The sequence below is a fragment of the Telopea speciosissima genome, chromosome 2 (assembly GCF_018873765.1).
Source record: "Telopea speciosissima isolate NSW1024214 ecotype Mountain lineage chromosome 2, Tspe_v1, whole genome shotgun sequence".
Taxonomy (NCBI): Eukaryota; Viridiplantae; Streptophyta; class Magnoliopsida; order Proteales; family Proteaceae; genus Telopea; species Telopea speciosissima.
In genome coordinates this window covers 70352184-70377396 of record NC_057917.1, presented here as the reverse complement: position 1 = coordinate 70377396, position 25213 = coordinate 70352184, and the positions used below count along the sequence as shown (strand labels likewise).

Genomic DNA, 25213 nt, shown 5'->3' with positions numbered 1-25213 from the left:
TTTGATGTTTTATTTGATAAATAATTTCTAACTAGAGCTGACGTATTTCAGAATCTTCCAGCAGAGGAGAGCCAGGAGACACTGTTGACAGTGGTCAGCAGTGCTCCTTCCACAGACAAGAAGTCCACAAAGTTGGAATCAAATCGGAAGTCTACTAGAACTGGTAAATCTCAGATGAAAAATACTATTACAAAATCAAGTAAGGCCTCCTTGAGAAAAAGCAACAAGTCTGTGCAAGATTCCTCCAGCAATGAGTTGCCAAAGGCTCAGAAATTGTTAGATGAGGGAAAGATTAGGCCTTTTGGGAGCATATTGAAGCCATTATACCCTCCCACTGGCAAATCTGTGGTAGTAGTGGAGTCCCTCACAAAAGCAAAGGTTATTCAGGGCTACCTCGGGGATATGTTTGAAGTCCTGCCTAGCTATGGTCATGTGAGAGATTTGGCTGGTAGGTCAGGATCTGTACGACCAGACAATGACTTCAGTATGGTGTGGGAGGTTCCATCTGCTGCATGGACTCATCTTAAGAGTATTAAGGTTGCGTTAAATGGGTACTGCCTGGGCCTCCTTTACTTTTAATTGATTTACAAACTAGAAGGCATATTTGGTTAATCTTCTGGGACTTCTGCTCCTGGCTTCCAGAAGCCAGCTTCTAGGAGAAAGAAGCAGATACAGTGGAATTATTTCTATTATAATCTTTACGAGAAAGAAGCAGAAGCAGTGAAATTATTTCTATTATAATCTTTACCGCCTGAACCACGACTCCATGAGAAGCTCATTAATAGTGCCTTTTTTCTCCTTAGAAGCTGGCTTCTGGAAGTGCAGAAGCCCAAGCCCAGTAGCTTACCGAAACATGCACGAAATAGTGTGTCATACATGCATAATTTTCAGTCATTGATGCTTCAATTCTTTGAAATGTTGGTCTGATTAGTATTTGCTAGTGACATTTGATGTATATTAATCTCTTTCTGGCAGATTGAAATAATCTGTACTAGGTAACAGTACTTGAAATCTCAAACCTTGCTAATTGAACCAATCATCCACCAAACAAACCAAATAATCCTGAACAGTTGGTGTGGAAATTGATATGAATTGAGTAGAATGTAAAAGCAGAATTAAGATTTCCATGGTACTTGAGATAATGAAAAATCTTTTGTATTTAAGTTAAGGAAGGCCGTTCTCTGTCGGGGAGCATGGCCCCTGCGGCCCCCGGGGGGGGCACTGAGAAGGGGTGCAGAAGCAACTTGGGGGGCAAGATATCCGCCTTTCACTGGGGCGGAGCGGTTGTTTCGCCCCCCCAACTGTGTCTGGGCGTGAGCGGCACACTCCCCCACAGAGAACTTTTCTCCTTAAGTTAATATCTTTTGCGAGAGTTCACTAACTATATTTTGATCATGTAATCAGTTCAAAAACTTGAAGAAGAATGTACAACCAGAGACACATAAAACCTAGATTTTTGAATTAAGCAACTAAATCCAGTAGCAGACCTGTGGTTGGTAATCTGACTGAATAACACTTCTAGTATTTGGAAATGAATTGATACAGTAGCAACATAGCATGATTGTAAGACAGCTCTTGAAACTAGCCTAGCTGCAGCTAGTAGCTAATTACTTTGTCTTTTATTAGTCTGCTAGGTAAAGGATTCCAGCTGGAACAGTAGCATGCATTCTTTCTTTCCTTAAAATTAAAAAATCTGATTACTTATTCGGTTATTCCTGGTGTGCCTATTTACACCTTGTTTTAACTCTTACAGCTTCTAAGACTTGCAGCTGAATACATAGGGTCTGACTTCTATGACACAAATCAGTGTGAGTTGAAATATCTTGAAGTAATCCTAGCACTTGCTGGGCAACAATAAAAACTGAATGGAAGTTATACAGCTTTCTCCCTTCGAATAAAGCCTACTTGAGTGGATTCAGAACAGAATTTGAGATAAACCAGACTCTGATCCACAGGAGCAGTTAGCTTAATTCATAAAAGAAAATTTCTGAATAACCAATCTACGTTTCCAAGTGATTCCATGCTCCCTCCTCAAGTTTGATTCGTTTGTGGATGATTTCTGTGATCCTTATTTTTCCCTCTATAGTTATATATCTTCTCTGCCTGATTGAGACTCATGATTAGAAGATTTGCTTGTGTTCATAATGACTTCCATGCCTATGTGGATGTCTGGATGGGCATAAGGCTCATAACTTGATCTGTTATCCATCCTGAAGTGTGGGCAAGACTTTGTCCTTGAACAGTAAGATTTAGAAGTCCTTAAATTTTATGATCTTTAAGTAATAAGATCTAGGACAGTAATGCTTTCCTTTTTGATTAACAAAATTCTGATTTATCAGAGCAAAAGGGGCCCAGGGAAAAAAAAAGACACTATCACCTTAGTAGAATGAGAGAGCCTTGATTCTATTGCATCACTAGTTGACTAGTATAAGATTCCCAACTTAAGATGGTAAATTCAACATTTGCTTTTGGGCTTATTGAATGCCCTAAAGAGACTGGTGGTCAAACTTATTTAGTTCGAAACATGTTGATGCAGATAAGTCACCTAAAGGGCTTGGAAATAAGTCTTGGGTTGGGCTATGTAGGTGTTGGGCCTTTGATCCCATGGGTTTTCTTTGTAATGAGCCACTTTAATGGGCCTAAAATATGGGTAGAAAGTAAGAAAACTTTATTACTTTATGTTGAGAACCGTTGGATTAGGATTATTTCTCTTACATTAGGGTTTTCTTATTTTATTGTTTTATCCCTAATGGACTAGTTTGCCCTTGGGATTGTAATTCTCATTATAACTCAAGTAGGCCTTTGTCATTATTGACAAGCCAATTATTCTTCTCACTCTGATTTTGAACTTGGTATCAAAGCACGGAACCCTAAAAATTCCTTTGGTGTTCTTTTCGCTTTCCGTTCCACCGCCGCCACCGCCTCAACCTTGGACAATCCGCCTCCTCGTCTAGCATGGTAGACGATTCTCGTACCATGCACACTTAATATCTCCCTTTTATGCACCTCGATCACTGCGCCCTTCCACCGCTTCCCTGACCGCTCCGACTCTCAACTCGCCGTGCCTCCACCACCAACCCTCTTCTTGGTTGGTGCCGCTGCCTCGACCCTCGTCGCCGTGCTGTCCTCCGCCGCGACCTAAGTTGCTGCACCTCTACTGCCGGTACCTTTTTGCCGGCGCTACTGCCGTTGCACCCTGCTCTGTCGCGACCTCAAGTCGCCGCGCCTCTACCGCCGGCCCCTTCTTGGCCGGTGCTGTCGTTGCTGCACCCTGCTCCAACGCGACCACACATCACCATGCCTCCACCGCTGGCTCGTCCTTGCCGGTGCTGCCGTTGCGACATCAAGTCACCACGCCCCTCTCCACCGGCTCCCTCCTTGTTCTGGGATCGTTTCTTGGTCACGATCTTCGATCGCTACTCCCCCTTATGTTGGTTTCCCTTCCGATTGCTGCGCCTTTAATTTGGTTCCCCTGTTGCCTTCCTACTGTTTTTACGATGGGTGATGACAAAACTAGCGTCACATCTACGGGCACCAACTCCACGCCCTCTCTTGGGCACAATGGTTCCTCTGCTGGGCACTCCAATTCTCTTCAACCGGGCCCTATCAAATTAAATGGCTCGAACTACCTGACTTGGTCACGAGCTTGCCTGCTCATTCTTTGTCGACACAACTATGATGGGCTTGTTACAGGAACCACTCCAAAGCCTACTGACCCTAGTGCTGCTATTACATGATCCTCTAATGATGCTTTGGTAATGTCTTTCCTGATCAACTTCGTGGATTCTTCAGTTAGTCCGAGTTTTGTTTTACTTAATTTGGGTAAGGACCTATGGGATGCTGTTCGCCAAACTTTCTCACAGGCAGGAAACTATGCCCAAAGTTATGAGATTCGTTGCCAAGTTCGCAATATTGTCCAGAAGGAACCCACTCTTACTGCTTATTACATTGCCTTGACAACCCTGTGGCAGCAATTGGATTTTTATCATCCTGTTCCTATGGTGCACCCTGAGTATGCTGAAGTATGCTGGTACATTTCAAAAGGAGAGAAAAACGGAAAGGGTTTATGATTTTTTGACTGGTCTCCATCCAGAATATGATCCAGTCCGTGTGCAGATTTTAGGGCATGAGACGTTCTCTACTTTACTCCAAGCCACCTGTTCAGTGTGAATACTGTGGTCGACCCCGTCATACACGGGGAACATGTTGGAAACTTCATGGGCGCCCCAAAAATGGGCGCAACCCTAAACCGGTTGGCACACACTCCCAGGCACATCTTACTGAGACATCTGACACCAGCTCTGCATCTCCTACCATGACCCCTTTCTTTGCGGATCAAATGGCAGCTCTCCAAAAACTGGTGACTCAAATGACTACTAGTTCCTCTACTCCTAATTCGAATCTTGCACAATCAGGTAATTTTCACGTCTCTTCCATCTGTCCTTTTTGGTTACTTGACTCTGGTGCTACTGACCATATGACAAGTGACCCCACGGTCTTCCGTACCTATTCTCCTTGTTTGGGGCGGGATAAGGTGCGTGTTGCCAATGGGTCCATGTCTTCCATCTCTGGTAAAGGTTCTATGTCATGTGATTCCAGTATTTCTCTTTCTAATGTTTTACATGTTCCCAAGTTATGTGCCAATCTATTGTCTATTTACCGTCTTAATTGTGATTTAAATTGTTTTGTTCATTTTTTTTCATCCCATTGTTTATTTCAGGATCTGGTGACGGGCGCCACGATTGGGTATAGTCGGGTCCGTGATGGTCTCTATTTCTTAGATTCTCCACCAACAGTTCCGGTGCCTTCTTCTGCTCATACTCTCCGCTCTGATAGCGCCGTGACAAAGCTCGTTTATTGGCATTGCTGCTTGGGCCACCCTTCTTTTCATATTTTACGTTGTATGTTTCCTGATTTAGTTCGGATTTGTGGTTTAGAACAATTAAATTGTGATGTGTGTGAATTTGCTAAACACACAAGGAACTCTTACCCATATTAGTGGCAGTAACAATGATGCATAGTTATCAAGGCGGCAAGGCGACCATGGCGTTTGAGGGCCTTCCTAAGCGCCTTGGCGATAGGGCGACCGCAAGGCGGCGCCTTGGCGAACAAAGCGTTCTAGTGTTCTGTTTTATTATATAACCATTTTATTTGGCACAAATAGCATATTAAAAATTATATAATTCTACTTCTTTGCCAAATAAATACTAAAGAGTCAAACCAATGCAAGATATTCATCAAAAAATAAATTAACAAACTAAGTTCATCATATTATCATAGCAATAATGCAATATAGCATATGAAAATAATGAAATATAAATATCAAAGAATCAAACAACATTATAAATTATTAAATATAAAGAATAAAGAGTTGGTAAATTAGTACACTTACCTCTGTGATGCCAAATTGAGTGCCTAGGCAGCAGGCCCTAAGGTCATCTACTATATTTCTACTTATGTGACCCTGTCAATCAATACTCAATAAAAGAAAACATAACATAACCTAAAATAGTAAAATGCCAAAATTAAGTAATCATTAAAGCTTAAACATTCAAATACTTAGAGTGAAGAAAAGTCTAAAAAATAAAACCATCCAAAATCCAAAACAAATTGTTCAGTAAGTACTTCACAACTTCAAATTTCAATCCCAATTAAGCATATTTAAATCTTCTTGCTCCTATTGTTTGTCCGCATCATTACTTTCTATACCAAAATCATCCTCAACATCTTCATCATCACGCATATCTTGTTCATCCAACTCCAACCCGAGCTCCAGTTCTTCATTTGAAGACTCCTCAACCCTCCCCCTAGCACGCCGTGAATAAGAAGAGGGAAGGGGTGGAACTGGAGCTATTGATGGTCCAGACCTCCTCGCTCTTTTGGCGCCATAAAACGATGAAGATGCCCTAGTTACTGCTGATACAGTTTTCCGAGTGAGATCATCCCCAGGATGAACTAATTCATCATCTGATGCCCCAATCATCCACTCACTACTCCAATCTAGCTCATCAAGCTCCAATGGATCATAATTTCTGCTTTGTTCCTTTCTTTCTTAGAACCTTACTTGAAGACGGTGATTATACTGGATGTAGACAAGATCATTTAAACGTTGATGCTCTAACCTATTCCTCTTCTTGGTGTGAATCTGAAGAACAAATAAAAAATATGAAAATATTACTTTTTATTCTTTAAGTCATTCTTTCATAAAACATTAAAACCACACAAAAAACAAAAAATAAAAATAATATTAACTTAGTACTGAAATACTCAAGTACTTACAAACTCAAATATGCTCCAATTGCGCTCACAACCAGAAGATGAACAATAAAGACCAAGTAAGCGCCTTGCAAGCTTTGTAAGCTCAGGTGTAGAGCTTCCATGTTTTTCCCACCAAATGACCATAAATATATATAAGAAAAAATATAGCTTAAATTAAAATCAACATACAATACAAAATACAAACAAGTAAAACAACTAAACAATATAAATTAAAAGAAAAAATACTTACGAGGACTCAACTTGTCCCTTTGTCTAATTGCCATATCCTTTGCAAAAGATCCTCTAGTTCCAGTATAAGCAGCAGATTGTTCACTGATCTTGTCTTGCAAGGTTGTATCAGGCACCATCGTTACAAGAACATCATTAAAGGCATCATTTGCTTTATACCTTAAGGAGTTGGCTAAAGATTCATCTGATTCCATCTCAATTGCTTTAAAGTACTTGCTTGGATTAAGGAGAAATGCAGCCAAATATATTGGTCGCTCCATCTGACTTGTCCAACGCTTATCAATAATCTTTACAATCTTCTTCCATTTCCTTTCTATGCCCTTAAAGTTTGATATTATGTGCTTCTTTGCCTCTTCCATTGCAACATATACTTCAGGCAATGCATGCCTCTTATCTCCATCTACTATCCTCAATACTTAAAGAAGAGGCAATGATGCTCTCAAGCAATCCTGCACACCATTCCTGAAAGGTGTGGAAATAACTATTTCAACAATTTGCTTCCCTGCCTTTGTATGTGACAACTTAGATTGCTCCCAATGGTCAGAAAGAAATAATCTCCTCAAAGCATCCTTATGCTTCAATAAGGTCTGAAGTGTTAAAAATGAAGATGCAAATCTGGTTACTCCAGCCCTTACCAAGTCTGCTCCTTTTGTTTGTACTCTCATAGCTTCAAGAAGGCGAGCATGCCTATAGATGAATGTAGTAATTTTTCTTCCCTTCAGTATCACAGACTTGTATATTTTTATATTGCCTATCTCCTCCATCATAAGGTCTAGGCAATGAGTTGCACATGGAGTCCAATACAACTTCTTTCTTTTCTCCATTAGTAACCTTCCAACAACAACATAATTGGAAGCATTATCAGTGACCACTTGAACCACATTCTCCTCTCCAATCTCCTCAATCCTACTATCAAGGGTCTCAAATAACATTTTTGCATCTTGTATTTGACTTGATGCATCCACAGACCCCCAAAAAAAAGTCCCTTCTGTACAATTGACAAGAAAATTAATTAAGTGTCTTCCTTTCCTGTCGGTCCACCCATCAGACATGAGAGTGCACCCTTTCCTCCAAGAGATTTTATGTTTCTTTTTTATTTCATCAACTTTCTCCTTCTCAGACTTCAATAGAGGAACCCTATAATCATGAAATGAAGGGGGCTTGAAACCTGGCCCATATTGTCCAATTGCCTCAACCAACTCCTCGAAGCTCCTTAGCTTCAATGCATTGAATGGAACACCACTTTCAAAAGCCCACCTTGCAAAGTAAGAACGGAGTTTATCTCTTTCCTCCTCTGATCTCATACGGTTCTCCATTGTAGTCTGTTGGGGACCTTTACCGTGCCTCTCTGCAACAACCTCTTCAGGAGTCCGCCTCTTTACATGAGCATCCATGGGACCCCTTACTTGTTGTTTGACTGGCGTTTGAATGACAACTTTATTTTTTTTTGAAGCTGTTCCAGAGCTTGGAATAAGGCTCAAGTCCCCACCCCCCAAATCGGACTCTATATGCCTTTCTTCGGATCCTTCAACATGAAAATCTCCACCTCCAACATCCAAATCATCCAAATTTTCCATCCTCCTCTTCTTGTTTTTCAAGATCGCTTCTCTCATCTCTTTAGCAATTTCGGCAGTTGTCTTTGAGCACTTGGCTACATCTCCATAGCCACCAATCAAGTGTTGCTTCAATCTTTTTATTCCTCCCTTGGTATCCACCCCACAGAGGATACACTTGACACAATTTTTGTCTTCTAAATTAGGCCAGTATCCATACTTCCACCCCGGATCATTAGACTTGGCCTTTCTTTTCGGATCTTTGCTTGGATCAATCCCTGACCCCGCTGTACTTATATTTTCAGCCCCACTACTACCATCAACATTGGCCATTGTACTCCACTTCCCCCTTTGTCTGATGTCTAGTTGTCTACAATGACAAAAAATAGAAAAAAATAAAAAATATAGAGAATTGAAGTGTATAAAAGCTTAAAAAGTAAAGAAAAAAACAACTATGTTATAGAAAGTGTAATCACTAATCAAACTATCACAGATTCACAATAGAATAAAATATTGAAGTGTTTGCTAGTCCAACCAAAGGCATATAGGAAGCAGGAATTTAGTAACACAGTAATACATTGCTGAAATTTGAAACTCTAAGCAAGTAAGCAGTGAAGCATAAAAAATGAAAAGAAAATCAGGAAAAAATGAAATTTGGAACTTGGAAGGAAAAATACTGATTACAGATTTATAATTAGACTAATGAGGAAGAGAATAAGTGAAGCACTGAGACTTGGAAAAAAAAAAAAAAAAAAAAGACATTTACTGGCTGGAAATGCTGCTAGAATGGAAGACAATAGTGCCGGACGATGTACGAGGCTGCTGCTGCCAAAAGGAAGAAACACAGTCACAGAGAAGGTTAGAACTTAGAAGAACAGAGTTTAGAGTCTTTAGACTTTAGATTTTAGAAGAAGAAAAGAAAAGAAAAAATGGCACCTCTTACCGTGGAGGCGTGGAATTGGAGATGTCGACTCGCTGGTGGGGGTGGAGATTGAAGATGTCGCCGTTGGGGGCTGCCGGACTGGGGATGGAAGTTGGAGAAGAGGGACATGGAAGTGAATCAAGTGATGGAACAGCAGCAGCAATGCAGCATAAGAAAAAAAAAAAAAAAAAACAAAAAATAGAAGAGAAGAAGAAGAAAAGCTGAATGACTCACGGACTTACCTTTAATGGAGTTGTTGCCGGACGCCGGTGGAAGATGGATATGTCACCGGTGGAGGTTGAGGGTGGAGAAGACAAGAAGAAGAAGAACAGTAGGGCCGCAGGGGTTTGAACTTAGAATTTAGAAAGGGTTTAGGTTTTAGAAGGAAAAAAGAAAAAAAGAAAAAAAAAAGAACAATACTTACCGTTGGAGATCCTCGCCGAGTCGCCGGACGCCGGTGGATGATGGGCAGTTGGGCACTGAGGAGTGAGGTTTGAGTGTTCGACGGAGTCGAAGTCGAAGAGATGAAGACTCGAAGTCGCCACTGCTTCTCTATTTTTCTTTCGCAGTCCTCAACTCTTCTTCTTTTTCGTGTTTTTCAACTTTTGGGGTCAATTGGTCAAATGGGTTTGGGGTTAAGTTGATTAGTGTTGAAATGTTGAATCGATTTAGGTGTTTTTGTTTTTTTCTTTTTCTTTTTGTAACATATGATTCCATGCTTCTCAGAGCATGGAACCAAAAGCATCACACCAATCAGATTATATCAATTAGAATATCTTAAATTACATTAAAAAATTAAAAAACAAAAATCTTTTTTAAAAAAAATACATATGGCGACCGCCCAGAAGCATAGGCGTCCTAAAGCGACCAAGGCGACGCCTTGCAGACCATGGCGCTCCATTTTTCGACATACGAAATGGCGTCCTTTTGCCATGGGCTTGGAAAACCGCCTGGACGCCAAGGCGACGTCTTGATAACTATGCAGTGATGTCCCTTTTCCTATTATACATTCGGATGTTTGGGGTCCCTCTAGGATTGTTGATCGTAATGGATGTCGTTGGTATATTACTTTCATTGATAATTGTACTCGTCTTACCTTGGTTTACTTCTTCATCATAAATCTGATGCTTTTACATGCGTTAAATTTTTTCATACTATGATTTGTACTCAATTCAATGCTGCTGTCCGGGTACTCCGTAGTGATAATGGTACCGAATTTGTGGATAGTGCCTTTCAAGAGTATCTCTCATCCCATGGTATTCTTTCCCAAACCTTATGTGTACGCACCCCCGAACAAAATGGCATACCTGAAAGGAAAAAATCGCCATCTTTTGGATGTGACCCGTGCCTTGATGTTCACTACTGGTGTTCCAAAAATGTATTGGGGAGATGCGGTTCTAACTGCTGCCTATCTCATTAATCGGGTGTCCTCCAGTGTTTTAAACTTCAAGACCCCTCTTTCCTTTCTCCCTGACCCCACGATTGCTTCTTCTCTTCCTCCCAAAATATTTGGGTGTGTTTGCTTTGCTCACAACTCTTCTCCTTCTCGTTCCAAATTAGATCCTCGTGCCCTTAGGTGCATCGTTCTTGGTTATTCGGCCTTTCAGAAGGGTTACAAATGTTATCACCCTCCTTCCCGCCGGCTTTATATCACTATGGATGTTACCTGTCATGAATCTGAACCTTATTTCATGGCACCTCTTCAGGGGAAGAGTCTTAAGGAAGAAGAGGTTCCTTTTCCGACTGACCCTTGGTTGTTGATAATAACTTTCCCATTGTTTCTAGGGAAATCTCGGGTCAGGGGGAGTCTGAGTCTATTACTGAAACAGGTACAATTAGTGCTGCTGCCCCTCAAGATCTCCAGATCTATACTAGGAAGAAATCCAAGAAGCAAGGGACCTTAAACAACCCTCCAGCACCTACTGTGGAGCCTCCACCAAATCCGACTCCTCCATCAGGTAATGATTCTTCCTCTACTAATAATTTACCTGAATCCTTTGTACATGATTCTCCTTCACATGATGACCGTCCTATTGCTCTTCGAAAAGGTGTTAGATCATCTACTCAACATCCTATTTCTCACTTTGTTTCTTATGAGTCCTTATCTCCCTCCTATAGGGCTTTTGTTTCTTCCTTGTCTTCTGTGTCTACTCCACAGGATTGGAGAGATGCCATTACTGATCCAAAGTGGAAAGCCACTATGGAAGAAGAGATGAGGGCATTAGACAAAAATGGTACTTGGGAGCTTGTTCCTCGCTCAACAGGGAAGAAATTGGTTGTTTGTAAATGGGTGTTCACATTCAAGCAAAAATCAGATGGGATGATTGACAAATACAAGGCTCGTCTGGTTGCCAAGGGTTTCACCCAAACTTATGAAATCGATTATTAAGAAACCTTTGCCCCTGTAGCAAAGATGAACTTAGTCTGGGCCCTTCTCTCAAGTGCAACTAATTTAGGATGGGACCTTCAACAGTTGGATATAAAAAATGCCTTCTTGAATGGAGACCTGGAAGAAGAAGTCTACATGGATCCATCTCCTGGTTTTTCTTTCCCATCTGCTGCTGGTTGTGTTTGTAAATTGAGAAAGTCTCTGTACGGTCTCAAGCAATCGCCTAGGGCGTGGTTTGGCAGGTTCCTGAAGGTTATGCAAAAATTTGGGTATAAACAAAGTCAAGCTGATCATACTTTGTTTGTCAAAAGAAGTGATTCTCAGATCACTGTCCTCATCGTCTATGTTGACGATATTGTTATAACAAGGAATAGTAATGCTGAAATTTCCCATTTGAAGACCCTACTCGCTAAGGAATTTGAGACTAAGGACCTAGTTCCACTTCAATATTTTCTGGGCATCGAAGTTGCAAGATCCGACAAGAGTATTTTCATCTCTCAGCGGAAATATGTCTTGGACCTTCTACAGCACACTGGTATGTTGGGATGCAAACCGGCCGACTCTCCCATCGAGGTCAACCATCAGTTATGTGCAGGTATAGGTGACTCAGTTGACAGGGAACAATACCAGAGACTCGTGGGAAAGCTGATTTATTTATCCCATACCAGGTCGGATATAGTCTATGCTATGGGCATTGTTAGTAGATATCTTCATGATCCCAGGACATCTCATCTTGATGCAGTTCATCGGATTTTGAGGTATTTGAAGTTTGCCCCAGGAAAAGGAATTCTATTTTCCCATAATGGTCACTTGAAGTTGGAAATGTTCACCGATGCTGATTGGGCCGGATCCATTGATGATAGGAGATCCTCCTCCGGTTACTGCTCCTTCCTGGGTGGAAGTCTTGTTACATGGCGTAGAAAAAAATAGGCTGTTGTCTCCCGCTCCAGTCTAGAAGCCGAATTTCGTGCCATGGCTTAAGGGATCTGTGAACTTATGTGGCTTAAAAGTTTGTTGGGTCACTTGGGAATTTCCAGTAATGACCCTCGACTATATTGTGACAACATGGTCTCTATTAGCATTGCACACAATCCGGTCCAACATGACAGGACTAAACATGTGGAGATCGATAGGCATTTTATCAAAGAAAAGCTGGTGCAAGGAATCATCTGCATCCTTTATGTCAGTACTAGTGATCAACTGGCTGATTTTTTTACCAAGGGTTTAAAATGTAAAGTCTTCCATCCGATGGTTTCCAAGTTGGGCATGTTTGATATCTTCGCACCAACTTGAAGGGGAGTGTTGAGAACCGTTGGATTAGGATAATTTCTCTTTATATTAGGGTTTTCTTATTTTATTGTTTTATCCCTAATGTACTAGTTCGCCCATAATTGTCAAGGTGGCAAAGCGACCCAAGGTGTTGGAGGGGTGTCTAAGCGCTTAGGCGACCAAGGCTCCCCCAAGTGTTATTTTTTATTTCCCCCTTTTCTAACATTATTTAGTATGCTACAATATATAACTTATATCATCAAAAATCAACATTAAGCCACATTAAGTCACATCAAGTCATCAAAAATCAATATTAATCGACATCAAGTCATCAAAAGTCAACATAGAACTAGAAGACAACAGAACTGAAGAAGCAAGCTATTGGAAGTTTGAAACAATCAAACATACATTTGGTTTATACTGTTCTTAGAAAATATGATCTTATCTATAAATAATTAAATTGTTCTCGATTTAGAGAAATGTTCTTGTTCTCTAAGAAGTTTGATTAGTCAGATGATTTTATTTTTACATGAGATTTTTAGTATTAGGTAGAGCACAAAACCAGCTTTCCAACAAATCCAAAATTGCTTTAATCTGATTTATATTGAAGAAGTTATGTTCTGGTCAAACCTTATGTGGTATGCGCGAATACTGTCAAAATCGCTCTGAATGAAAATATTTTTTTAGATATCAAAACAAATGAATATTTTACCGCATTTTTGGTTTTTAGCAATGTTTTACTATATTAAGATTTATCGAATTTTTATATTTGAGAAAAACCCCAACATTAGAGAGTTGAAAATTTTACCTACCGTCGAAAATCCAGTTTTTGTTCTTGAACTGGGGGGGTTGACTTTTTATCCTTTTGGAATTTTATTTTTAACTATTTTTATTGGATTCAAATAGGGGGTATTTGCTTTTTTATGAAAAATATCTTAAGTAAATGAAACATTTTAATTAAATGATATTTGGCATAAATAAGGGCCAATACCGGGTTCGATACCAATAAAAACCAGCGCAAGACGCCTTGCAATAAGGCGGAGGTCGCCTAGGCCCCAACAAAATCGCCTGGACACCTAGGCGGTGCCTAGGCTACGCCTTGACAACTATGAGTTGCCCTTGGGGTTGTAATTCTCATTATAAATAAAGTGGGCCTCTGTCATTATTGACAAGCCAATTATTCTCCTCACTCTGATTCTGAATTGTTCATAGTTGTCACGGCGTGTAGGCGACCCAAGGCGTTGGAGAGGGCAAAAATTCAAGGCGACACCAAGGCGCTTAAGTCGACCAAAGCATCTGGACGCCTAGGCGGCGCCTTGGTTAGAGTTCTGTTTTGAGTCAGTTTCTTTCATTATTTTAGTTTCATACCCAGTTTATGTTACCTTATTAGTTAAGGATTGGTTTAGACCTTTCATTTTTAGTGTTTGAGTCTGTTTTTGACTCTTCTATATAAGTTTGTATGGACTAGAGTCTTGTACACGAATTTGATTGACGAGATTGAGGGGAAAAAAAACATAGCTTTGTGCTTTGCTCTATGAGAGAGTATGGTGGCCAAAATATGGAGAGAGACCATGGGTGAGAGACCCGAGTATGAAAGAGACTACCCTATATTCTTCTACCCTTCTTTGATTTCTTGTTTTTTACTTTATTGTTTTGAAATTTCCTGCAAATCTGAGAATCGATCAAAGTATTTACTGTTGCTGGACCTGATTTGCAATCCTCTTGTGGACTGGTTATTACTTGTGACTGGTCTACATTACATGTAGGTCAGTGACTGGCTACAAGTTTATCGACCAATGAGGATTGAGGAGTCCATCAGCTAGCAATCTTCTACAAACTTTGCCTTTATACTGTTTCTTGATGAAGTAATAAATTTTTATTGGCCATTTGGCCAAAAGGGCTATTTGGGATAATATAGAAGCTGCACATGAGTATTAAAACACATACAACATTACAAAATGCCCAAAGCTGGGCCATTTAGAAAAGCAAACATACAATTGGGAATGATGCTATATACATCAATTCTCTATGAACCCCTTCTTTTTAACTCATCAGCTAAGGCATTAGTGGCCTTCCGGCCCCAAGAAAACAAGAAATTCCCCTGGTTGCATAAGAGTTTCACTAGCCTAATCAAAATTCAGATGCACGGACTTCCATGGGATCTGAAATCCTGAGATGACCATTTATTCACTAAGGCTGAGTCACCATCTATCACTAGATGTGTCCAAGGCTGTGTAGCATAAATAAGTAGTCCTCCCTGGATGACACATTTTATTTCTGTTGTGTTAGAATCTCCTCTCCCCATTGAACTTTCCATTGGTGCTGTCGATAAATTTTTTCTTTATTTGAGTTGATCAACTAATTGTTGGACGAGGCTTTCTAGGCGACTTTGATGGTTGAGTTTTTAACAGAGGAATATAAATGACCTGAAAAGCTTACGTTTTGTGGCTGAAATGAGCTTTACATGTTTGCAACATCATTTTTTATGAGGTTGACAAAATAATGCTCTTTTCGTGGCCGTTTGAATTGAACAATTGAAAATATCAACTAGCTGCCTTAACAGGGTGGATGTTGAGAGGGGAGGATGGGCCCTGAAATTCCACCAATTCTAATCTCCACGCTCGTTCTATTGGTTTTTCATTTATGGTTCCATATAGATGGTCCACAGTGTTGCTAATAATGGGCTAATGCCTTAGTTAACGAGTAAACCCAGCAGTTTGTGATTTGTCCTATAGTATGGAGATCTTATCCACTGTAATTTTTCTTTGTTTTTGATTTTGTAGTATGTGAGAGTTGTTATTTGATGTTGCCCTATGGTTCCATACCTGATTAATGGTTAGCATTGAGTCCAATAGCTCAGAGATAAGGAGCAGAAATATATGTGGGTACTGAGAGCATGGCTGATACAGGAGGTCCCTGGATCCTAACTGGACAGTGGACCTTCTACATCATCCCTCCTAGTGACTGAAATACTGGGTGCTGTCTAGTGAAGAAATTTAGACAAGTGTAGCTTGCCTTCATTTCTTTATTAAAATTGGGTTTTTGTTTCTGGTTCTGACTGTTCTTGTTTTCTTTTGGTTTGGTTGGATTTTCAGGGCAGAAAATCTTATCCTTGCATCTGATCCCGACCGTGAAGGAGAGGCGATAGCCTGGCACATTACAGAGATGTTGCTACAGCAGGATGCTTTGCATGAAAACATCACTGTAGCAAGGGTCGTCTTTCATGAAATAACTGAATCGTCCATCAAAATTGCCCTGCAGTCTCCAAGAGACATTGCTGTGGACTTGGTTCATGCTTACCTTGCACGTCGTGCTCTTGATTACTTGATTGGATTCAACATTTCACCATTGTTGTGGAGGAAATTGCCTGCTTGCCAATCTGCTGGACGGGTCCAATCAGCAGCCTTGGCTCTAATATGTGATAGAGAAATGGAAATTGATGAATTTAAACCACATGAGTATTGGACTGTTGATGTCGAATTTAACAAAAAGGAGCCTGGTTCCTTGGACAATGGCTCCTCTTTCACATCACACTTGACACACTTCGATTCTAAGAAGTTAGAGCAGCTGTCAATCAGCTCAAATGTGGAGGCAAAATCCATTGAACAGAAGATTACTTCATCAAATTTTGAAGTGGTACGCTCTAAAAGGAGCCAAATAAGAAAAAATCCTCCAACACCATACATAACATCAACTATTCAGCAGGACGCTGCAAACAAATTACATTTCACAGCCACATACACGATGAAGGTTAGTGTCATTTTCAAAATTTTCTGTTCCTCCCTCATATTTCTCCACTTTTTCTTCATGCATTAACTCTTTTTTATCTTATATATAGATAAACTTCTGGTTTTATTCTCCCTTTCTCATTGTGACTGATGAAGTCGAATGGTTCTTTATTTTGGGTATTTTCTATCTAAATAATTTCGTATGTTTGATCAATCCTACAGGTTCGCTGAAACTTTATAGTGATGTTTGAACCATGAAGGTTTAATGTTTGCATACTACATTCTAAGGGGGATATTTATAGTTGTAAACTTTACATTTGGTTGAACTGTTCAGCTTCAATTTTGAATTTTGTTGGTTTTGATCATTGAATAAATTATTTCCTTCCATGTATCATTTATGGGTCTACTGAACTCCCCCCTGATTGATTTGTCATTGCCGAATGCCGAGACAAATTCAACAAATCAGATCCTGTGTAGAAGGGAAATAAGGGGATGGCCTGTGGGAAGTCATTTGCAACTTGAGATGCTGCCATTTGGGCTTGCTGTTGAAATAAGTGCTACATATGTGAGTTTAAGTTTTGTGACAGATAGACATGCTTAGGTGTTACATAGATGACCTAATTTCAGATTTGTAACATTGAATCTGGTTGGTGGACTGGAAAAATGTGGATGTTTGGTTGATTTTATTTCTTGAAATCACAACCTGCTAATCTTTTTTGCTGCCAGTCAAACAAGTAATAGGCGAAGTGTTGGGGCTTTCACGAGTTCTTGTAGCCTGAAAGAGAGCCGAAATACTTAGTTGGGACCATCTATATTGTATGGAGTTCTGGTGTATGTATGTATGTATGTATCTAGGAGTAAGATCTATCTAATCTTGGATACAAGAACTCGGTTTACATGGAACCACCAATTGGGTGTTGGTACATGAACACATCTTGCCAAGCAATTTAATACTATTTCCAATGAAGGTTCAAGATATTGGTTTCGAGCCTGGTCAAAACTAGGCTGGAAACCGAAATATTTAGACTGAAACCAATATTTCGGTTGAAATCTCTACAGTTTTGGATGCAAGTTTCGGTGAAAGGTTTTGAGGCCCAAGTGGCCAAATTAGGTCCCAAAAATTCTAGGAAACCCTATTTTAGGTCCTCTAAACATAGTGGAACCCTTAGGTTTTAAAAATTCATACACAAAATGGTAGTTTGACTTTAGACCTTAGGTTGGTAGTGTACGTTGTACCTTGCTGTATACATTCTCTAATATGGCCTATTCCACACACTGTTTAGCACTAGAACACATGTAATTCAATTAAAACATCATAAACATGCATTAGGAGTGAGTAGGCATAAAACTATAAACCATTTCATATATCATACATCATACATGGTTCATTACAAAGGGTCAAATATATTGAAGTCAAAAAATACAAGCAAGTCACTCCTATGCCCATCCTAGAGACCTAGAATACTAGTACCACATCGAGTTCCGGGCAGGATTAAAACCATGAGAATGTTGCGGCTGTTGCCAAATCAATTTATCCTCCGACTGTATCCATAAAAGCTGGCTATGTCATAGTATGGCTGAAGAAACGATTGAAGTCCTCAACATCCCTGTAAATGGAATTGTCAACATATTGGAGGTACCCTAACCTAGGGTACAGACCTCTGAACCATGAGGAACTCGATTGAGAGCCACTGCTACTGGATGGTGCCTTTGGAACCGTCCCCATATGTATGGTTAGGGGGCCGGGAAGGAGAAGATTCTGTCCAAAAAATCTGACCCAATGTGCGACTTACCCTCATACATAGAGGGTAATAGCGATGAAGAGCTAAACTGTCCATATCCACCATATCCACCATAACTACCATACCTAGCATAATCAGAACCGGTGCTCCCTGTGGCATATGATGGTGCCCTCAGGCTACTACTATCCTATAGAACCAGCCTCTGTTGTCAGTCTAGCTCATAACATCGATGTCCATGGACTCCATGTTATCATCCTCCTTCTCAAGAAGTGGTATGAATTGGCGACACTAGCCTCTCGAGTAACCTGAACGTGCCTCCACGTGCACTATGGTCGACTTCCTGTGTGGCATGATCGAACTAACTCTCGCTTGGGAAGCAGATCGGCTGTCTTTGGCTCCAACTTCGGCTTGTGGTACCCCTCGTGCATCCCTGCAAATCTATGTCTCCCACCACCACCACTACTACCACTATCACCATCATCATCATCATCATCATCACCGCCACGATCATATGGGGATGGTGTGTGAGTGTGGCCACTAGAATGTGACCGGTCGATGTTCTCAACATCATCCCCGCTAGCTTGAGATTTAAAAGGTTGAGGTATCTATGAATGAAGATGGCCCTCTCGAGACACCATAAACTCGTTGACATTAGTACCCATCTGACTAGCTATCTCGGGGTTAGGCTTATCTCCAGGCCGATCCATGGCAGGTTCACCTCAATCCCTCACCCACTTGTATAGGGTATCCTCCTCATTTGACTCCACTTGGAAAATGTTTGCAAGTCTTTATCACCATCCATGTCCATGCGTATGTGCTGCATCGTCAGTCTCATGTTATAATGCACATACACCAACTGCTCCAACCGTGTGTGACCCAGTTGGTTCCGCTTTTTTGCGTCGATGTGAGAATATACTCCAGCTGCGTTAGCATCCGGAGGCTGAACATGTCTGGGGGAGCACCACTATTGCTATCTTTCTCAAGTTAGGTGCACCACTCCCATAGTGCACCCACCATTTCCCTACATTAGAGTATTAAGATTATTCATGTTAAGTGATTGTACTTGGTACTTATGTATATGAAATTAATTGAATGGAGACAAAATGACAACTAATGCTGTGGGCTTACTAGGAGCTGTGGTTTCTCGACCAAACTTTGCAGCTACATGACCGGAAGTCCCAAGAGCATCCCTGAAGGTCGTTACCTATGCTCATTTCAAACATTGGTAATATTCACATTAATACGAAATCGAGTAATTACCTTCCTTAAAAATACTTAACAAGCTACCAAGTCTCACCTCATGCACCTCGACTATATAGTTGGATTTGGCTCCAACTTTGATGCCACATTTTCCACTACATCTATCAGTAATTGTTCTATCCCAAATTGACGCTTGTATTTGTACTTGGGATTGATATAATATGCTGCCAACCATAAAAAACTTGTCAATGCTTTAGAAGATGTAAATGGAATGTAAATTAAATACCTTAAAATAAAAATATAAAACTCACCAGCCCTATGTAGTGGATGCATCATGTGCTTCTCCTATCGATCCTCAATAATCTTCAGGTACATGCTCCTACCACGTGGTAACACTACTCTCACGTTTTCCTTCATCATCTCCATGTCTGCATACAGGTGTGGCCAGGTAGACTTCTTCTTAGAATCAACCATCCTTAATACCTTTACCACTTGCTTTAGTATAAGAATGACCCTTTTCAGGTCCTGCCAAAATTGGTCACTAGATATGGTCGGTCGCCTGTGCTACCATACTAAACCAATCCTCTGAAGCAAACATGGACCCCAGACCAACAATCTTCGCCTCAAAGCTCTTCAATGCAATGAAGTTGGTGGTAAATCGAGTAATGTCAGGCCTCACCAAATTTCTGCACTTCTCCCTTAGTAGATGTAAGCCATATCCATGGCTGTAGACAAATGTGGTCACTTGTCTTGCCCTCTCAATCACACCCGTTACCATGGATCTCTTCATGTCCTTTAGCGCGAGGTCAATGCAAAGATTTGCACATGGTGTCCAAAAGAGGTGGTACTTCTTGTTGTGCGTCAATGTCTCACCAGCCTTCTTAAAGTTGCTCCCGTTGTCCTTCATCACTTGGACAACGTTCTTTACTCCCACCTCCTGTACAACATCTTTCAGCAACTTATATATATACTTTGCATCATTCTTCTCCTTGGATGCATTCATAGACTTCATAAAGATAGTAGTCCTACCATCACAATAGACCATGAGGTTGATGATGGACTGTCTAATGGGTCTAGTCCAATCATCTCACATCTCAGTCATTCTATAGTTCTCCCATGCCCCCTGTGTCAATATACTCCGGCTCCTTTTGATGGAGGCAAATAAACATTCATCAATTCATATGTAGTAGGCCCCTTCACTCTTTAGCCAGCCTTGCCCACAATGTCAAGCATTCTCTGGTAGTATGCTCACTCAGTGGCTTTAGCTGGGATGCTATGATAGAAGAAAAACTTCGAAACGGCTTCCCCCATTTTACCTTTCCAATCAGACCAGACTTGCTTAAGTTTTCTCTGCCTAGTCACTAGTATCCTGAGTCCTCAATATGGCAGGATCCTACTGACGGACCTCATTGGGATCATCATCATCATCTGGTAATGGTGGTAGGGCTACCCTCACACTTTGTGATCTCCTGAAAGGCATCTTCCCTATCTCTGCTTCTTCCTCTTTTCCCATGCCTCTGGTGTAGCTGCTCTAGAGCGAGAGGGACCAGCTCCTTTCCCCATATCTGTAGCCCTAACCCTCTCCACCTGATGCGTGACTTGACTTACTGCCTGAACTTACCGTATCTGTCTCCTCATCAGTAGGCATGTAATCACTATTAGAAATTGACGAGTAAGTTGGCCCTGAGAACCGGAGCCCGCCTTGAGTCTGGACATGGCCTGGGCTAGGCTTTTCACCCCGCAGGGCGGGCATGGGATGAAGCCTCAGGCAGGGCCCAGCCTTGCCTAGCCCGACCTTGATTTCCTGGGCTTTCCTCTTTCCTCTTACTTTCATTTTTCATTTTTAATTTTCTATTTCTCACTTTTCTTATCTCATTTCTTCATTTCTCTTACTTCCCTTTCCCTTTGTGAGGACCTCAGTATTCCATACTTTGTCTTGAAGGGGTCCATGTAGCCGACCCCATTTAGTTGGGATAAGGCTGAGTTGTTGTTGTTATATATTAATTATTACATATTATGTTTTACGCCTGTAGGATTATTTTTAAGAATGATTGATGTTGTTGATGTCTCAATTTTCTTTTTATTGGACCATCTAGCATGAAAAAACGACAGGATTTTGAATATCAGGTCAAAAACAGTTTTAAAAGAAGTTGCACGTTCGAAGGAACTTTACTTTTTTATGTTTTTTCAATTAAAGAATTTAAAGAGGAAAATAAATAGCATGCATGCAATAGGCAAAACTACTTTCTGTTGTCTGTGTTGCAGGCTGTAAATATGTGTAGCTTTTTAGGGTTTGCAGGTTCCCATCCCTGCTAATAAAACATTTTGACCCTGCCAGTAAGAAGCTATAAGTGTCACGCGGGCTCCACATCGTCATAATGGTGTCAAACTAGCAAATCACCTGAAGCATTAATTCATCAGTGCGCTTCTCTGTGGATGGCCTGAATCTATTTGTTACCGACTATTAATTTTCCTTAAATTTATTATGTATTGTTTCATTGTCTGCTGTCTCATGGAACTTATTTTTCAATGTAATTCAGCTTGCCCAGAAGTTATATGAGGGAGTTAAACTATCGAATCAGGAGGCAACGGGATTGATAACATACATGCGGACAGATGGTCTCCACGTAGGTATCACTTTGGCTGCATGAAACCTTCCTTTTAGTGTGGTTATTTGATTCAACTATCAGTAATGTACAATAAATTTTTCTTTAAACTTTTCGAGCTATTACGCATATTACCTTTCATTTCTTTTTGTTCTTCTTTGTTGTCTTAATCCAGTGATGAATTTAATGTCATATTGTAATTTTTTTTTATTAGTAAGATTTTGTTAAAATACCATAAAGTCATACAGTGAGCCTTCAGAAACACACTTTGCATGTTATGAATTTGTACTTTGGTGGTTACTTTAGGCTTCCAAATTAACTTATATGGAGAAGGGTCTAGGGAAAGATCTGGGCTGGATTGACTCTCTTTCTCCGGGGGAGGAATATAAGACAAATGAGATTGTTTGCTTGAAATTTCCCATTGCCTATCAAGGATCAGCAACCCATCTTCTGACACTCTCATAACATTCCTGAACTATCCTCCTTTTATTCCCACGAAATGTATAGAGACTAGGGCATTTCACTTGGAAAGGCTCCTCCCCACACAAGCAGTCCTCTGACAATTTAATCCTACCACCTCTTCCCAGATCTACCATATGGACCTCAAAAAACGAGGGGAATGACCTACAATTGGGATTGTCTATGTGATATCGTCAACAAAATAGCAAAGAGGATTTTGAGTTAAGAGGATAGGAAAGGGCTTTCAATTCTATGGCAAAAATAAGCCCATAATGGCATTCACAGTTTGAGAGGTTGAGAGTGCACAGAGGAGAGAGAGAGAGAGAGAGAGGTAGAAGAAAAAGGGGGAATGTGATACTCTTTTTGCTCTCTGATTCGGAGTGAGGGTGGTGGGGTGCTGTACTTTTGCTCACAGATGCAAGAATCTTTTGTCCTCCATCTGCATTTGCTGGTGACTGTACTTTGCCTTAAACTAAGAAGTTTTTGAAAACTCACAAAAGGAGAGAATATTGTCTTTATTGTGGGAGCATCTTCTATGTTTTCCCGCTATTTTGAAAATTAATCTGTTTTAAAATGTCATTGCATTTTTCCTGTTTCTTATTTTGAAAAGAAAAAGAACACTACCATCATTCTAAAAGTGATTCCAAAGGCTGTTATTATTTTTTTTTACCTTGTTCTAAAAAATATATTTTGTTAATTTTTGTAATGTTATGATGTATGACCAGATCTCTCTACCTCTTGGCAAAGGTTCATTGAACTTTTATTAGAGTCCTGAATTTTCTCCATGATTTTGTGGTAATGTGGCCTTGCATGTCATTGACCTCAAACATTGATGGAATTATCGTGGGCAACTTTGAGATTTGATTTCCATTTCTGAATAGTGTGGTGGTTTGGTGGTGGTGCAACTTTCCCCTCTTGTTCCTTTAACATTTTTTTCTAACAAATCTTTATCAAGAAGTTCAATTTTGTACAAGCATTGATGTTTTGGGATCAAGTTATAACTTGTTTGGTGTTTCCACATATGCGGCATGCTCTTGCATGTCTGTTTGTTGGTTACTATTACTGTAAATATGGTTTTTGTGTCAACTGTTGAGTACACATAACTGGTTTTTACATGCTCCTTAGCTATTAATGGTTGGTATGAGCTCTGGCCATTAAAATAATCAACCACACCCTGTACAAGCGGTTCACATTGGTTCATGTTTACATCCTTTAAATATTATCATGGTTACCTTCTCACATTTTTATGTGATAGTATGTTTTACAAATAAAACTCATTTAAGTATTTATTAATAACACACACACATTACTATATATATTTTTTCTCATCTGCTTGAACTGCTTCTTGCACCCCTATATTTTGTCTGGACCATTTATAATTGAGATGATTATCTTTTAATATTCTCACTTTTCCCATATTTGATTTAAGGTTTCCAATGAAGCTGCGGAGGACATACATTCCTTGGTCATGGATAGGTCAGTATAAGACATTTTACATCCATGGACATGCATGCACATAATTTTGTTTGCTGGAGGTTGTCTATGATGTTTATGTGTTATTAGCATGTATTTGTAAGGAAAATTAGGGTCTCCTTCACTTTCCAAAACTTATTTATGGTTTTATACAAATGAAATCCTATTCTTGAAGTTTCCTTATTTTCAAAGTTATTTATGAATTCATATGATCATTTAAATTCATGTACCTTTCTAGTTCACATAATAAGTGTAAATCAGCTAAGACATGTCATTGGCTAATTATTATTGTCACAAGGGTCTGTTACTTTTCCGAACATCACAAGACACCCTATTCTGCCATCAGACAGATTATGTGTCCAGTATAAAGAGGACATGGTCTAGATTAGTCATGTGCAAGGTTCTAAATCTCAGGTTTCAACCAGCCCAAAACCGAGATAAGGTCGAAACTGGTTGAAACCTGGTACTTTTTCCCAGCCAACTCGAGACTGAGATTTCGAGGCCCAGAAATGGTTTTTTAGGTCTGATTTTTTGTGTACAGCCTATTTTTGACATTCTAAACACAATGTATGAACTATTTTCGCAAAAAAAAAAATAAAAAATTGTAATTGTGGTTATTGACCCAAGTTTACTAGTGTACACTGAAGGATACACTAAATCTGGTATTATAAATACGTAGTTAAAGTACAAGAACACTGAATAATACATTTTATCCAAATAAAAAAAGGTTCTCAACAGTTAACACTTGCTCAATTCCAAGGACGCTAACATAAAAAAATAACACTATTGCACTATTACCTTTGAGAAGAGAGGTTCACACACTGGATTAAATTGGCCTACCAAAAAAAAAAAATCCGACTCCGTAGAGTCGTAGATCGGGCCAAGGACGCTAACATATATTAAATTTAACAAATTGTCATGTATTCAACAGTGTTGTACAAAAAATTTGATTTTTGGGACAATAACACTGTTACCTTTGAGAAGAGAGGTTTACACATTGGATTAAGAGCGTTGATGTAGGTTGTAGATGCACCAAACGAAGGAAATATGCGAAGAACTCCACACTTTTTAGCCAAACTCCCACTCCTTGTGTTGAAACCACCAAGTTCTCCTATGTTTCAATCGAAACTTGTGAGAAATGGCAAGTTTCGATCGAAACTTGTTACTTTGAAGTCATGGTTTGGTTTGGTTCAACTGGTTTCGACCAATTTCGACCGAAACCAGTCGAATCAACCGAAACCTTTAACTTTTTAAACTCCCACTCTGTCTCGTCTCGGTTTTGCAAGACATCTCGGTGGTTTCGGTCGGTTTCAACTGAGTTCTTTTTCCATGGTTGTGTCAAATTTCAGAAAACATGAAATTGTA

At 40.0% G+C, this 25213-nt stretch overlaps 1 protein-coding gene across 1 annotated transcript in view; it reads left to right on the top strand.

Moving 5' to 3' along the window:
* Window positions 1-25213, top strand: part of LOC122651467 (DNA topoisomerase 1-like) — a 58413-nt gene that overhangs the window by 1769 nt on the left and 31431 nt on the right. The window contains exons 4-7 of the mRNA XM_043844863.1: window positions 52-551; window positions 15736-16390; window positions 21851-21937; window positions 23805-23851. Coding sequence (XP_043700798.1) covers window positions 52-551; window positions 15736-16390; window positions 21851-21937; window positions 23805-23851 — 1289 coding nt within the window. The remainder of the gene's footprint in view (window positions 1-51; window positions 552-15735; window positions 16391-21850; window positions 21938-23804; window positions 23852-25213) is intronic.